Source organism: Populus euphratica, unplaced genomic scaffold (assembly GCF_000495115.2).
Source record: "Populus euphratica unplaced genomic scaffold, PopEup_1.0 scaffold97.1, whole genome shotgun sequence".
NCBI classification, from domain to species: domain Eukaryota; kingdom Viridiplantae; phylum Streptophyta; class Magnoliopsida; order Malpighiales; family Salicaceae; genus Populus; species Populus euphratica.
This window is the reverse complement of record NW_011499981.1, coordinates 88928-102381: the sequence shown is the minus strand read 5'-3', so window position 1 is coordinate 102381 and position 13454 is coordinate 88928. Positions and strand designations below refer to the sequence as shown.

General features: G+C 35.9%; 2 protein-coding genes across 3 annotated transcripts; both read left to right on the top strand.

The window, feature by feature from the left end:
• Nucleotides 1-773: 773 nt before the first annotated feature.
• On the top strand, nucleotides 774-8254 carry LOC105139758 (ATP-dependent Clp protease ATP-binding subunit clpX-like, mitochondrial). 2 transcript variants are annotated; one of them, XM_011046337.1, is made up of 15 exons: nucleotides 774-1663; nucleotides 2253-2314; nucleotides 3277-3377; nucleotides 3972-4051; nucleotides 4520-4570; nucleotides 5135-5209; nucleotides 5320-5397; nucleotides 5620-5676; nucleotides 5874-5944; nucleotides 6046-6145; nucleotides 6282-6386; nucleotides 6720-6782; nucleotides 6956-7078; nucleotides 7682-7790; nucleotides 7937-8254. In XM_011046337.1, the coding sequence occupies exons 1-15, from the start codon at nucleotides 1139-1141 to the stop codon at nucleotides 7954-7956; spliced, it is 1620 nt and encodes a 539-aa protein (XP_011044639.1). In that variant the 5' UTR covers nucleotides 774-1138; the 3' UTR covers nucleotides 7957-8254. The 2 variants fall into 2 exon arrangements, with proteins under 2 accessions (XP_011044639.1, XP_011044638.1); XM_011046336.1 differs by having other exon boundaries at nucleotides 775-1663; nucleotides 7682-7837.
• A 1641-nt stretch (nucleotides 8255-9895) lies between these two features.
• On the top strand, nucleotides 9896-13095 carry LOC105139753 (E3 ubiquitin-protein ligase SINAT5-like). The gene is made up of 3 exons (XM_011046326.1): nucleotides 9896-10374; nucleotides 11366-11752; nucleotides 12527-13095. The coding sequence occupies exons 1-3, from the start codon at nucleotides 10126-10128 to the stop codon at nucleotides 12887-12889; spliced, it is 999 nt and encodes a 332-aa protein (XP_011044628.1). The 5' UTR covers nucleotides 9896-10125; the 3' UTR covers nucleotides 12890-13095.
• Nucleotides 13096-13454: the final 359 nt, after the last annotated feature.

Genomic DNA, 13454 nt, shown 5'->3' with positions numbered 1-13454 from the left:
AACATTATTTGAAAAAAGTATTAAAACAGATCAAACCATGCCTCACCTGAAAAAAATATTAAAACAGATCAAACCATGCCTCACCCAGATCTTGACCGTGGTGACCAAGTTTGACCATATTAATTTTACCTGATTTAATATTAAATTCAATTAAGTTGGTATGTCAAATCAAACTATTTTTAATAATTATTCAAATAAAATAAATTATATATTTTAAAAGATGTATCTTGAATAATGAAATTAATTTACATGAAAGTTTTAGATATATTAATGAAATATAAAAAAAAATTACATGCGTCAACAACAAAATAGAATTGTTGGAATTAATCCCAACAGTACTAGATTCAAGCAACTTGCACAAAAATTGCAAGAGAAAAGAAAAAGGAAATCTCAATAAGTTGTTTCAATTCAAGAAATCCAAATCCCAAAAGGTGTAAGGAAACACCATCCATTCTATCTTCATGAATCAAAGGATTATCCTTTTCACCTAAAAGGTGGTGGTGGCAAAGAAGATTTGGCAACTATATTATTTGATTAATTGGGTCCAATTGTCTAAAATTGACAAATACAAAGTCAAATCAACCAATTTTGTTCACAGGGACTTATTTGCTGACTGAATAAAACTACAGGAGCTAAATTAATAGATTACCCATGGATATATAAAGGTAACACATTACAAGCAGATAATCCTACAAGGTGTTTCCATTTAGCCCAATCAATCTCCCCCTATTTCTCCTTTTAATTTTAATTTCTATTTATAATAACTACAAAAATTATTCACCAAAAAGAAAAAAAAAAGAAAAAAAATCTCCACCTAGACAAGATACTAAAAAAAAATCAAGGACATACCCATTTCAATTCACACCAAATTATCCAAATGCCCCCTATCAATTTCCAATCTTGACCACCCTACAAATCCTAATTTCCCCTTCTTTGTTGCCCCTTCATTTCTATCTTCTGCAGCAAAATTCTCAATATACATGACAATTTGAAAATCCAAAGCATACCCACTTCAATACACACCAAATTATCCAAAATCCCTCTGCAAATTTCCAATCTTGGCTCTTCTACGAACCCTTAATTTCTGTACTCTCTTTAGCTTGATTTTCCCTAACTTTCGTGGGAAAGTTCCATCACCATGGCTTTTGCTGCAGTTAGATGCAAACCCCCTAAAGTAACTGCTTCTCAATTCAGATACTTCATGTTCAATTACATGCATGTGGGCAGTCGGTTGTCTAGCTCTCACTGTGCTAACAAAATTGCAACAAGGGATGACCATTTTGCAAATACTCCTTATCACTTCACTTCTTTCAAGCCCGTTTCACTTCGTGGGGAATTTTTTGAAAAGAGTACTCAATTGTTGGGAAATATGAGAAGTAGAAGCAGTAGTTCTGATAGAAATTGGAGAGAGACAGTGAGTAGTAATAGTGGTGGTGGGTCTAATTATGGGGACCCACCAGAGGTGTGGCAACCACCTGGTGATGGTGTTGCAAAGATGAGGGTGAGTGATGGAGGCGGGGATTTCAAGGTATGGAGTAGAGGTGGGTCTGGTTCAAAGGACGGGTACTGGGGTGGGTCAAATCTGGGGAGTAGTTTTCCAACACCGAAAGAGATTTGTAAGGCACTTGATAACTTTGTTATTGGACAACGGAGAGCTAAGAAGGTGAGGTTTCTTTATTTTGGTTTGGCATTTAGTTATTTTTTGTTTTGTTTTTGGAGTGATTTTTATGTGTGTGGAAGTGAAAAATGATTTTTTTTGCTCTTAGATGCAATAGAAGTAGCTTTCAAATTGAGCTTGAAGTAGTTTAGGAAGAAAAAGGCTGTCTTTGGATTGTTTTGTCAGTGCCATTGTATTTTCGGTTATGGCGGCTAAAAATTGAGTTTGAAGTAGTTTTGGAAAAAAAAGGCTGTCATTGGATTGTTTATTATCTTTAATTAGTTCTAGTTTTACATGTCATATTTTGTTCATGCTTCCTTGCTTTAATGAAATTTCTTGAGACAGCTTTTTATGGGGCAATGGTTATGGCAATATAAAAAGGATACATGTTGCCATTACTGTCATTTTTTTTTTTTAAAGTGAAGAAGGGAAAACTATCTGTATTTTGAATTTTGTCTTATTGTTTATTGGAGTTCAGTATGCATGTATACAATGGACAACCCATATGCACTCCTATGCTTGCATGCCATTTTGAGTCATTTCAGTATTGTCTATGCGCTTCTCTTCTCTTTTTCTAATTTGGTTCCTTGAACAGGTGCTCTCAGTTGCTGTTTACAATCATTACAAGAGAATCTATCTAGAGTCTGTTAAAAAATGGTTAGTTGTATTCCTTAGACCGCCTTGTGTGTTTGGCCTTAGTTTCGTTGGTAGCGCCAGAGCTAGTGAATAGTAGTGAACAGTAATGACAATAGAGGTTTATTTGATAAGAAACTAACCTTTTCTATATTCCTAAGAAAGAAGGGAGAAAAGAAAACAAACATATAATCTTCTTATTTGCAATCTTACGTGGTGATTAGGTCAACATCATAGTATGCACACAAGCTGCAACGAAATTCAATATGTGCAATTAATATTATCGATTGAATGACTCCATTTTTGCACCATTTATTGTCTTCTTTTCAATTCTATAAAAAATGGTGTCATTGTTGCATCTTTTCTTCCTTTTCCCTGTCACATTTACTGAATGGTTTCTATGTACTCCCCTTGCCTTTGGCCATGGCTTGTACCCGATTTCACCATACAATAAGCAAGTTATCAAACTTGACCATCCCCTTTGGGGACATTGGTGCTGGATAGTCTATAGGATCATGGGGTCAGTACTTGATAGCCAGGTCATGCTTTGTACAGACATGAGCTGTAATGTTGTTATTCATTATGCTTATTATGAGAGTTGTCTGATTTAACATGCTTAGCACAACTTGGGGAGTTAGGTGCTACACAGATTCAGGTCTGATTTAACATGCTTGGTACAACTTGGGGAGTTAGGTGTGAAAAAAATTCAGGTAATGAAAAAGCAGATACAACTCATGTTGGTTTCCATGTACTCCCCTTGCCGTTGCCCATGGCTTGTACCTGACCTTTTACCATACAATAAGCAAGTTATCAAACATGACTATCCCCTCTGGGGACATTAGTGCTGGATAGTCCTTTGGATCATGGGGTCAGTACTAGATAGCTAGGTCATGTTTTGTGCTGATATGATTTGTAATTTTTTTATTCATTATGCGTTTTATGGGAACTATCTGATTTAACATGCTTGGTACAACGTGGGGAGTTAGGTCCAACACAGATTCAGGCAATGAAAAAGCAGATACCATGGATGATGACGGAGTTGAACTTGAGAAAAGTAACATTCTTCTAATGGGGCCAACAGGTTCAGGTAATTTGTCATTAACCATATTCTGATTGTTCAATGTTCTTGAACACTGCATCTTTTATGTCTCAATAATTGATTTGTAGTCACTTTTAAATGGTAATAGTAACAAGGTCTGAGGAGAAACCTAGCAATCTAGAGTTGTTCTTGTGCTATGATTTTTCTTCTCTCTTCATGTGTTTACATGTTATATTGACTGATAATATCTGTTATAGACGCTGGTCCTACATGCATGGATAAAGGTCACTAACAGTTGATGATTTTGTTATGATAGAATAGCTACTGATGATTATTCTGGTCATGGAAACTTCTGTCAAGGTTTTAATTGTGCTTCTTTTTGTGATGTTTTAACTTTTCTTCTCAATTGACACCAAAGCTTTGACTGTGAACGTTAAAAGAAAGGTGCTTTTATATTGATTCTTTTTCCACTCCTTTTTTACTACAGAAGAATTAGTACTGCTTCCTTCAATCTTCCTTTGGTCTTGTTTTCATCCTAAATGTAAATTGTGGGATAAAATAGAATTTCTATTAAATTGATTGTTTTAGACACTGTTAGTTACTGGTCTCACTTTACCCTTTTTGATTTCATTTCAAGGACAGGGAAGACATTACTTGCCAAAACCTTGGCACGGTTTGTGAATGTTCCTTTTGTTATTGCAGATGCAACTACTTTGACTCAGGCAAGTTGGTGATTTCCACTTTAGTTGTTGACCTATTATGAACTTTTTTTCTTACTTTTTTTCTCTCATCTTCAAATGGATTTTATTAGATGGTTGAACAGCTATGCAATCAATCAGCATCTAAGTTTGATTCTGTTGAGGGATGGCCCTTAGAATTTCTTTTGTTAGAAGTTTGCTTATCATATAAGGTTTTCTTTAAAAGTTAATTCATTTACCCAACTCACATCCAGATTAGTTGTGTACTGCTAAGTATTCTGCCTCAGCATATATGTTTCTGGATTGGTGCAAAAAACTACATTAATTTTGATGCTTTTGAAATGAAATAGGCACATTTCTTTAGAGAGACAAACATGATCATATTGCTTTTACATTCTCTGTTTTTTTTTCCCCACATTAGTTGCTAATATATGCGTATTAGAAAATCTTGTTAGAGAAGGTGATTAAGTTTCCATGAAATGTTATGTGCAGGCAGGATATGTTGGGGAGGATGTGGAGTCAATATTATACAAACTACTGACGGTGAGTTCTCAAAAAACCTCATTTATATTCTGTTTCAAGGACCTCTGCATGTGAAAAGCTGTTACCCTTTATCGTTATGAATGTCCAGTGCCATTTTGGTTGTTTCATTAACTTGTTGCTTGCCTGGCCGGTCTTAGATTCTTAGCCTACTCTCTTGAAACTTATGAACTAGTATCCTTGTGATTTTCTGATTTAGTGTGGATATGTGCTAAACTGTCTTGGTATATGGTTTTGATTTTTCCTGAGACTTATTTTCATATTTTAACTGTTTTTTTCTTCATTGGGAGAGGGAAAAATTGAGCATTCTTTGTATGAGCAATCGTTTAATTGCTTATGATCCTTTGATCCCTGGCAACTGAAAATTTCTGCTAGGAAAAGTACATATTATGATATAGTTGGCACTTGATGATTATGAACTTCTTTTTGCTTGGCATGTTTAAATTTTCAGTGGAGCATCAGTACAAAAAGATGGCTCTGCTGCACCACTTGTACTCTGTATTATCTTGCCTACTGTGAATGAACAAGTCTTAACCATTTCCTTTCTTTTCTTTCTTCATATCCCAGGCTGCTGACTATAATGTGGCAGCTGCTCAGCAGGGCATCATTTACATAGATGAAATTGACAAGATCACGAAAAAGGTTATGTCCACCATTTTACCATCAATATTTTCATCTTTATTTCTTTTCCTTCAAAAATTATGTTCGCCTTTTAACATTATTTCTATGTCTTATGCCTTCTCATTAAGCAGTCTGAGAGTGTTAACATTAGCAGAGATGTGTCAGGGGAGGGTGTTCAGCAAGCATTATTGAAAATGCTTGAAGGAACAGTAAGTGTTTCTGCCAAAAGTTGTTGGAAAAAGATTGATTTAGAATAACTTTATAACTCTATCGGCACAATTCTATTACCATGTTGCTAATGAATTAGTTAGATGATCCATCTGTACACTTAGTTATTATACATGGAAAGATTTGCTTATTGTAGTGTTAACTTTTATTTGGTTATCTTTTTACAATCGTATGTTTACAGCCATGGTTTTTTTCTGATGTAGATAGTCAATGTTCCAGAGAAGGGAGCTCGGAAGCATCCTAGAGGTGACAACATTCAGGTACCACATCGCATGTTTTGTAACACATGCATCTGACTGGTTCATGAATTATCTACATAATATTATGCATGTGTTTTGTTAACCTTGAAATTCCTGACAACTATAGACATGGTATGGTCAAGTCTTTATGTGACCCTGAAAAATGAGCTGCTGCAGTTGCATTTTTTCTTGATATTTTATAATCTATGTTTTAACAGATCGACACCAAGGATATTCTTTTTATATGTGGTGGTGCCTTTATTGATTTGGAGAAGACCATTTCTGAGAGGTTTTACATTCGCACACCCTGTATTTTTTATTTTTATTTTTTGTGGTAAAATATATGAATCCTTTGTAGAAAGGGGAAATGTAAGTGAATTTTTATGGCAGGCGCCAAGATTCTTCGATAGGGTTTGGTGCACCAGTACGCGCAAACATGAGGACAGGTGGTGTTACAAGTACTGCTGTGACATCATCTTTATTGGAGACTGTAAGTGAAAACTGGTCTTCAATTAGCAACAGCTTTTATGGTTCCCCTTTTGTTTTTTATTCAACTACCAGTGTTTGTCTTTGCTACTAACAGCTTTTAGATGATCACATGTTATATGAACTGAAATCTATACCAGGCTGAAAGCAGCGATCTTGTTTCGTATGGTTTGATACCTGAATTTGTTGGAAGATTTCCCATCCTTGTCAGTTTAGCAGCTCTCACTGAGGATCAACTTGTCCAGGTATATATAGTTGAGATGTTCTTTCTTATAAATTCAACATATGTTTTCTTCTCTTTGATGATTCTACGTTTCTGATTGAATCATGAATTTCTTCTCTTTAATGATTCTATGTTTCTGATTGAATCATGGAGTGATTTGAAATTGTTTGATGTCATGGATTACAATCCTAGACTTCAACCCTTTTCCATTGATTGCATTTATACCAGCTTGGTGGAAATGAAGTAATTGATGTACTTGGTCTAAATATGCTTGTAAAAAGTTTTCTCATTGTTTATGACCACCTTGTTTATTGGGTCTTCTCTGTCACTCCTCACTGGAAATAATGTCCTGTAGGTTCTGACAGAACCAAAAAATGCCCTTGGGAAGCAATATAAGAAGTTGTTCCAAATGAATGATGTAAGTGTTCTTCCCAAGACACCCTCTCTTTAAGATGCTTTCTTGAAGAAACCTTGTAGCTTTAATGAAGAAACCTTGTAGTTTTAATGAATTTGTTGGTTATTCTCTTTCAATTTGCTAGGCCATTAAGCATCTTTAGTTTTAAAGCCATCTAATTCATTTTCCCCCCTCAGGTCAAGCTACACGTGACGGAAAATGCTTTGAGATCAATTGCTAGAAAAGCAATAACCAAAAATACTGGGGCTCGGGCCTTGCGGTCCATATTAGAGAACATCTTGATGGATTCCATGTATGAGGTATAGCATTTCTTGCCCCAGTGTATTTTTTTTTTTAAATTCCCAATTATAGTCCAAAGTTTATATTATGAGAAGAAGCCTCACTCGGTGTATTTGAAAGATGGACTTATAATCGTATTTAAGTCTCTTTCAGTTCCGAGCTTCTTCCTTTTGGATTGACCTGCTGTAAACTGAATTTATTGGATTCGTCCATGTGCCAATGGCTCATGAGGCACTTACCTCCAATCCATAGGTGGTCTAGGTTAATATGCCATTATCTTTGCATTGACGAGAAGGGAGCCCATCCACGGGGTGGGGTAAGTATAACTTTCTCAAGGGCCAATGGAAAAAGAAAGAGCCAGACAGAATAAAAACCTCATAGATGATTGGCAACAACACTATGTTACCACGAGGTGTCCTGGTTTTTGCATTTAGGTTAGGCATGCCCAGGCTTAATCTTACCAAATGTCCTGTGAGAACCTGAAACAAAGCTCTGAACACTTTTGGTTCAACATGATTGTGGTGTTTATTAACTGTGGATGCCTCTGCTATCTGATAATTCAGGAAATGGTAGCTAAATTGAAATTTTCAGATAATCCAATTTCTGCATCTTAAATTGTGCAGATTCCTGATGTTAGAACAGGGGATGATATTATAGATGCTGTTGTAGTTGATGAAGTGGCTATTGGATCTGAGGAACGCAGCATTGGAGCCACAATACTCTATGGAAGGGGTGCGTTGGATCACTATCTTTCCAAAGAAAAATTAAAGTCTTCCAAGGTGCATATTAATCTCTTTGCATGCATACCTAGAAAATAATCCTTCTTCATGATCCTCGTCCATACTGTTTTTGGCTAATTGGTTGATCTCTTAACATAGAAAACCATGGAGGGTTCTGATGGAGAACCAGAGGTGGAATCAGAGCTTCCTTCGATAGTTGCCAGCATGTAATTTACTGGTGAATGGTATTTGTAGCCTCTTCCCACCACATCCCTGTACATAATAAGCTCACATTAATTTAATAAATTTAAATTCTGCATTCATGTTATAATTCCTCAAAAACTGTGCAGTTGCCCAACCACTGTTCAGAATTTTAATATTTTTGTACTATATATACAAATCAGCTGAAGATGATCAAGTTCTCCCATCCCATTTCTCAGCATGATTTTATGGGAGAATTAAATTATTGCTTTGACACTTTCAGTTGTTTTTATATTGCTTGCTTAAGACCACCATTATTTGCTGCATAGAACTTGCCATAGGATTGTGGTTAAAGTTGTCAACAAATCTTTTGTGGCAGGTCCTACAACTGTGGGGTGTCCCTCATCACCTCCGACTCCATAAAATAGGAGTCATGTTCAAGCAGTATAGATTTATTGATGTTTTTACCTGCACAATTCAATAAGCACCTATGCTCTATGACCTTTGATAGGGCGGAGCTGCACTTTTGACAATAGGTAATCCACATGCAGAGTTCCTTTTTAGCAACTTTTGATGCTTGAACTATGTGACATTTTCTGAGCTTGTCTTTTATCCTGATGATAAATCAAGCATGATTGAGTCAAAACCTTCAAGGAAAATGGAAATTGGAGGAAAGTAGTTCTTCGAAATCTTTTCAATGACTTATTATCTATATTATCCAATCGATTGCGTAAGGCACAATGGAACCGGGAAAGTGTACAGAAAAGACAGATTTTTTATGTCAACTTATTGCCGAGTTCTATGCAAGAAGCAAGAAAGAAAGCAAAACATCCTGACATGGTTCTGCCATTATATTTGTAAAAAAAATATCAAATCAACACAACCATGTTTAAACTTATTTTTTTAAAAAATCTTGAAACATCATTTTGGATCGGTATGAATCTCATTTAACTTCTCAAAACTATGTTCTAGGTTGTGAAAAAAACTGGTTAAAAGAACAAGCCAAACCATGCGGCATCGTTAAACACCATGATCATATAAAGTTGTATACTGAAGAATAATGCTAATTTTACACATATTTTACTGAAATCTTTTGTTGATGTTTTTTTATCCTTGTTTCAACGATCCTACAATTTTATATCTGAGATCTTTTCGAGAAGTGGTTTTGAAAAAGATTTTCGAGCAAATCACATTATGAGGATGCCGAATTTGTTTAGCAGGTCAGGATCCAGACCTTTTTTTTTATTTTAAAGAAAAACGATTAAAAAGAATGAAAGAAGATTATAAAAAAATATTTGAGTTTAAATAAAAATATTTTTATATTGTTTTTAGATGGGATATGATTTCCTCTTATTTTTATATTTTTTTGCTCTAAACTTATGATTTACGAGTTAATAATTTTAAAACAATTGACTTATTCTTTTACAAAATACATTGAACATAAAATATAAGATTAAATGGAATAAGGAATTATTTTTTTATAGAAAAAAAGGGACTAGTTTAATAAAAAAATTGAAATCACTTTTAAAAGATTTTACCCCGTAAATCTCATGTATTAAATTTATAGATTTACTAGTAAATTCTATAAATTCATTAGTAGACATTTTTAATTTAAAAAAAATCCTTAAAAAAATAGATTTAAATAGTTGCATTAATTCTTTTTATCTGTTTAACAGTTATTTTGTTCTATAATGTTCAAAAGTTTTTTTTTTAATTTATGTTGTTAATTTCCAAATGAGTTTATTAACAAAATCACCGTAATTAAAAAAAGATAAACAAATATTAAGCCTCTAACAACAATTAGATCTTTAATCCAACTCTCTTAATTTCAAATCCAACGGTCATCCTTCTTTCTCGCCTTAACAAAACTATGGAAGAGAGAGAGAGAGAGAGAGCAGCCAGTAAAAGAATTTTTTTTTTTGTTTTTTTTTTTTGAGAGAGAGGGGGGTTCTGACGAACCAAACAAGCCTCTGTCTCTCTCTCTCTCAAAACTTTCTCAAGAAAACTAAAAAGCTCGAAACTTTAGATATAAGTATGAAAAATGCCTATTATTGAAAATCCAATCTTTTCAACTGGGTTGTGTCTCAATATTGAATATTTGCCATTGTAGGCTTGTAGGGTTTCTTTTGGGTAAAATTTGTGTTGTAATGGAGTTTGATAACATTGAATGCGTGTCATCATCAGATGGACTTGATGAGGATGAGATCCATCACCAGAATTTACAACACCACCTGCATCAATTTGCATCATCAAAGCCTCACAATGTAAACAACAACCACAACAACGGTAATACCATTGGTGTTGGGGGTCCTACTGCGATTGCTCCTGCAACTAGTGTTCATGAGCTGCTAGAATGTCCTGTTTGTACCAATTCTATGTACCCACCAATCCATCAGGTTTGTTCTTTGACGTGTTTATTTTGTTATGAAAATGTAAACTTTGCGGTTTTTGAGTTCATCTGGTCTTGTTTGCTTGCTTTCTTTGTTGATGTTTTTGTTAATTTTGATTGGTGTATGATGGATTTCGGTGGATTTGCATAATTGAGTTTAAGGACATTGGTGATTTCACGTGGATGGTGATGATGTGTTGTTTTAGAGTTGATGGTTATTGAATTGAATATGTTTTTGGACTGTTTTAGTGAGAAAACAATTTTGGAATTTTTGGTGAGGTGATTTGGATGGATTAGTGCTGAATTCGAGTGCATGTGAGGAAGTTTGTCTAGACTAAAACTGTGTGATGGCTTTGTGGGATTTGCTAGGCGATGATCTTCTCATGGTTATTTTCGAGCATTCCTGAAGCTGAGTCATTACAATCCATGAGATCCTTGATCCCTTTTTCAGAAGATAATGCTTTTGCCTGGAGTGACATCTTAATTTTCCTATGTTAGGATTGTTGCTTTCTTACGTCAATTAATTGTTCGTATCAATTGCAACATAAGCTGTCAAGTATATCTGCTTTGGAATTGATGAGAATTTCGTATTTGGTTATATTGTCTGGAGATCACACGACACTGCTTTTTTGACTTCATATGTTAATTCTTTCTTGTTGAGGGTTTCTTTTCTGGAATTAGACATTGATTTGTTGAAGCAGTGATGGCTCACCTGTGCTTCTGTTGCTAAACTGCAAGTTATGGGCGTGATAGATCTATTTCGCTGTTATGTAGTTTAGGTATCCAGCTTTATCTTTCCCTGCTGCATTTTCATGATGACTTGTCATCTTCTTATCTAGTTCACCCTGTTCACTTCTTGGCCTTGTTCAGTTTTCTTGCCTCTATACTGAACTTTCTCTTGTTAATCCTGGAGGGGAATGCTAATATAGCTGTGTTTGCTAAACTTTGCTTGCAAACCCACATTAGGAAATGGATTTTGAATGTCACTTCCCTTGCAGTGTCACAATGGGCACACGCTATGTTCCACCTGTAAAACAAGGGTACAAAATCGCTGCCCTACTTGCAGGCAGGAGCTCGGAGACATTAGGTGTTTAGCCCTAGAGAAGGTGGCTGAGTCACTGGAATTTCCTTGCAAATTTTACAACTTGGGGTGCCCAGAGATATTTCCATATTACAGCAAGCTCAAGCATGAGGCAATTTGCAACTTCAGACCATATAATTGCCCCTATGCTGGATCAGAATGCTCTGTTGTTGGAGATATTCCTTTCCTGGTTGCGCATCTAAGGGATGATCACAAGGTGGACATGCATACAGGATGCACTTTCAACCATCGCTATGTGAAGTCTAATCCCCGTGAAGTGGAGAATGCCACTTGGATGTTGACGGTAATTCTACCATTGCTTTATATGTTCTTTAACCAGTTTTGCATGTAGAACAATTTTACAAGTCATGGTTAATTTGTTATAGAATATTTCTCTAACTGGGGGTGCTGACATATGGAACTTGAAGCCAACTTATGTCCTCTCTGCTAAACCTTAGTTCCAAACCAGTTGGAGTAAACATCATTAGCGTTTCAAATACGTAATTGAATTAACAGTTGACAAACCATCCATGGAAAGGAGTTCTATAAATTTTTTTCCAGGTATTGATGAAAAGAAACTGAATTTGGATCCCTGCCATATAAGAGGCAAGTAGTTTTACACTGGCTGTCAACCTCCCAAATTCAGATCCTTGCACAAAGAAAGATTTGTTGAAGCTAGGTGAACTAAATTAGTCTGCAGGCTTTTCTTCCTGCATGTAGTTTGGTATTGAGTATTGACACTTGGATTTTACTTCCTCCCCAAAATATCAGAAGAAAAGAAAAGAAGGGAGTAACTATGGCTGTCAGTGTGATACCAAGAACTCAATTTGCTTAACTGTGTAGCCTATATGGGGATAGGATATGGAGAGTAATGAGAGTCATTGACTTTCATTTGATTTTTGTCTGCGCTCATGTGAGTTCAGCAACCTCGACTTGCATTTTTCCTGGATTACGCCATGACGTTCATAGTTGTTATAGAATTATTATTCAATATTCGCTGATGGATTGTGCATATTCTTTATTTGCTCCCCTGAATCTGAATGGATGGCTTGCTGCTTCTTTTTTTTTTTTTTGTCAGGTCTTCCATTGTTTTGGTCAGTACTTCTGCCTTCACTTTGAAGCTTTCCAGCTTGGCATGGCCCCTGTTTATATGGCATTCCTCCGTTTCATGGGTGATGAGACTGAGGCTCGGAATTATAGCTACAGCCTTGAGGTCGGGGGACATGGCAGGAAACTGACATGGGAGGGCACCCCACAAAGTGTTCGAGATAGCCACAGGAAAGTCAGGGATAGTCATGACGGTCTCATTATTCAACGAAACATGGCACTTTTCTTCTCTGGTGGGGATAGGAAGGAGCTGAAGCTAAGAGTTACCGGGAGGATATGGAAGGAACAACAAAATCCAGAAACTGGAGTGTGTATACCCAACCTTTGTAGCTAAGGCAAAGTGATTTTGAAGACATTTACACTATCTGTGTGTTTGGGACTGTTGCGTGTTGTCCCATCCTCTTCCACCTTTCTCTCACATGCTGTAATGGATTGAATTAATGAAACCCCCCATTGTTTTTTTTTTTTAAATAAAATTGTATAATAAACAGCCGTTCTTCCATGAACTTTTGATAGTACAAAAAATAGGCTTTCAAGTTAGACTGGATGAGGTCAATTACAGGATCTAAAGACTATCCTAATAAGATAATTTTTTATACCACTCGGAGTAAAAGCTGCCTATCAGGTTTAATTATGGACATTAAAGTTTCGTTGGGAAGCAACTGGCAATACTCCCTGACTCCTAAGCTCCGCGAGGGGAATTCTTAAGCAGACTTGCAGGCACGGCTATGTTCTCAGTGCCAGGGAAATTGTGTTATCTGGTTTCACCTCCTCCAGGTTTGCGTCAGCTTCTCCAAGCAGATAGCTTGGGTTTTTTCCTCTTTTACTGAACCAGCAGAGGAAAAAGTCAAGTGTGTGCACTTAAACTATCATCGTTCTCCTATACTATACATGTTCAG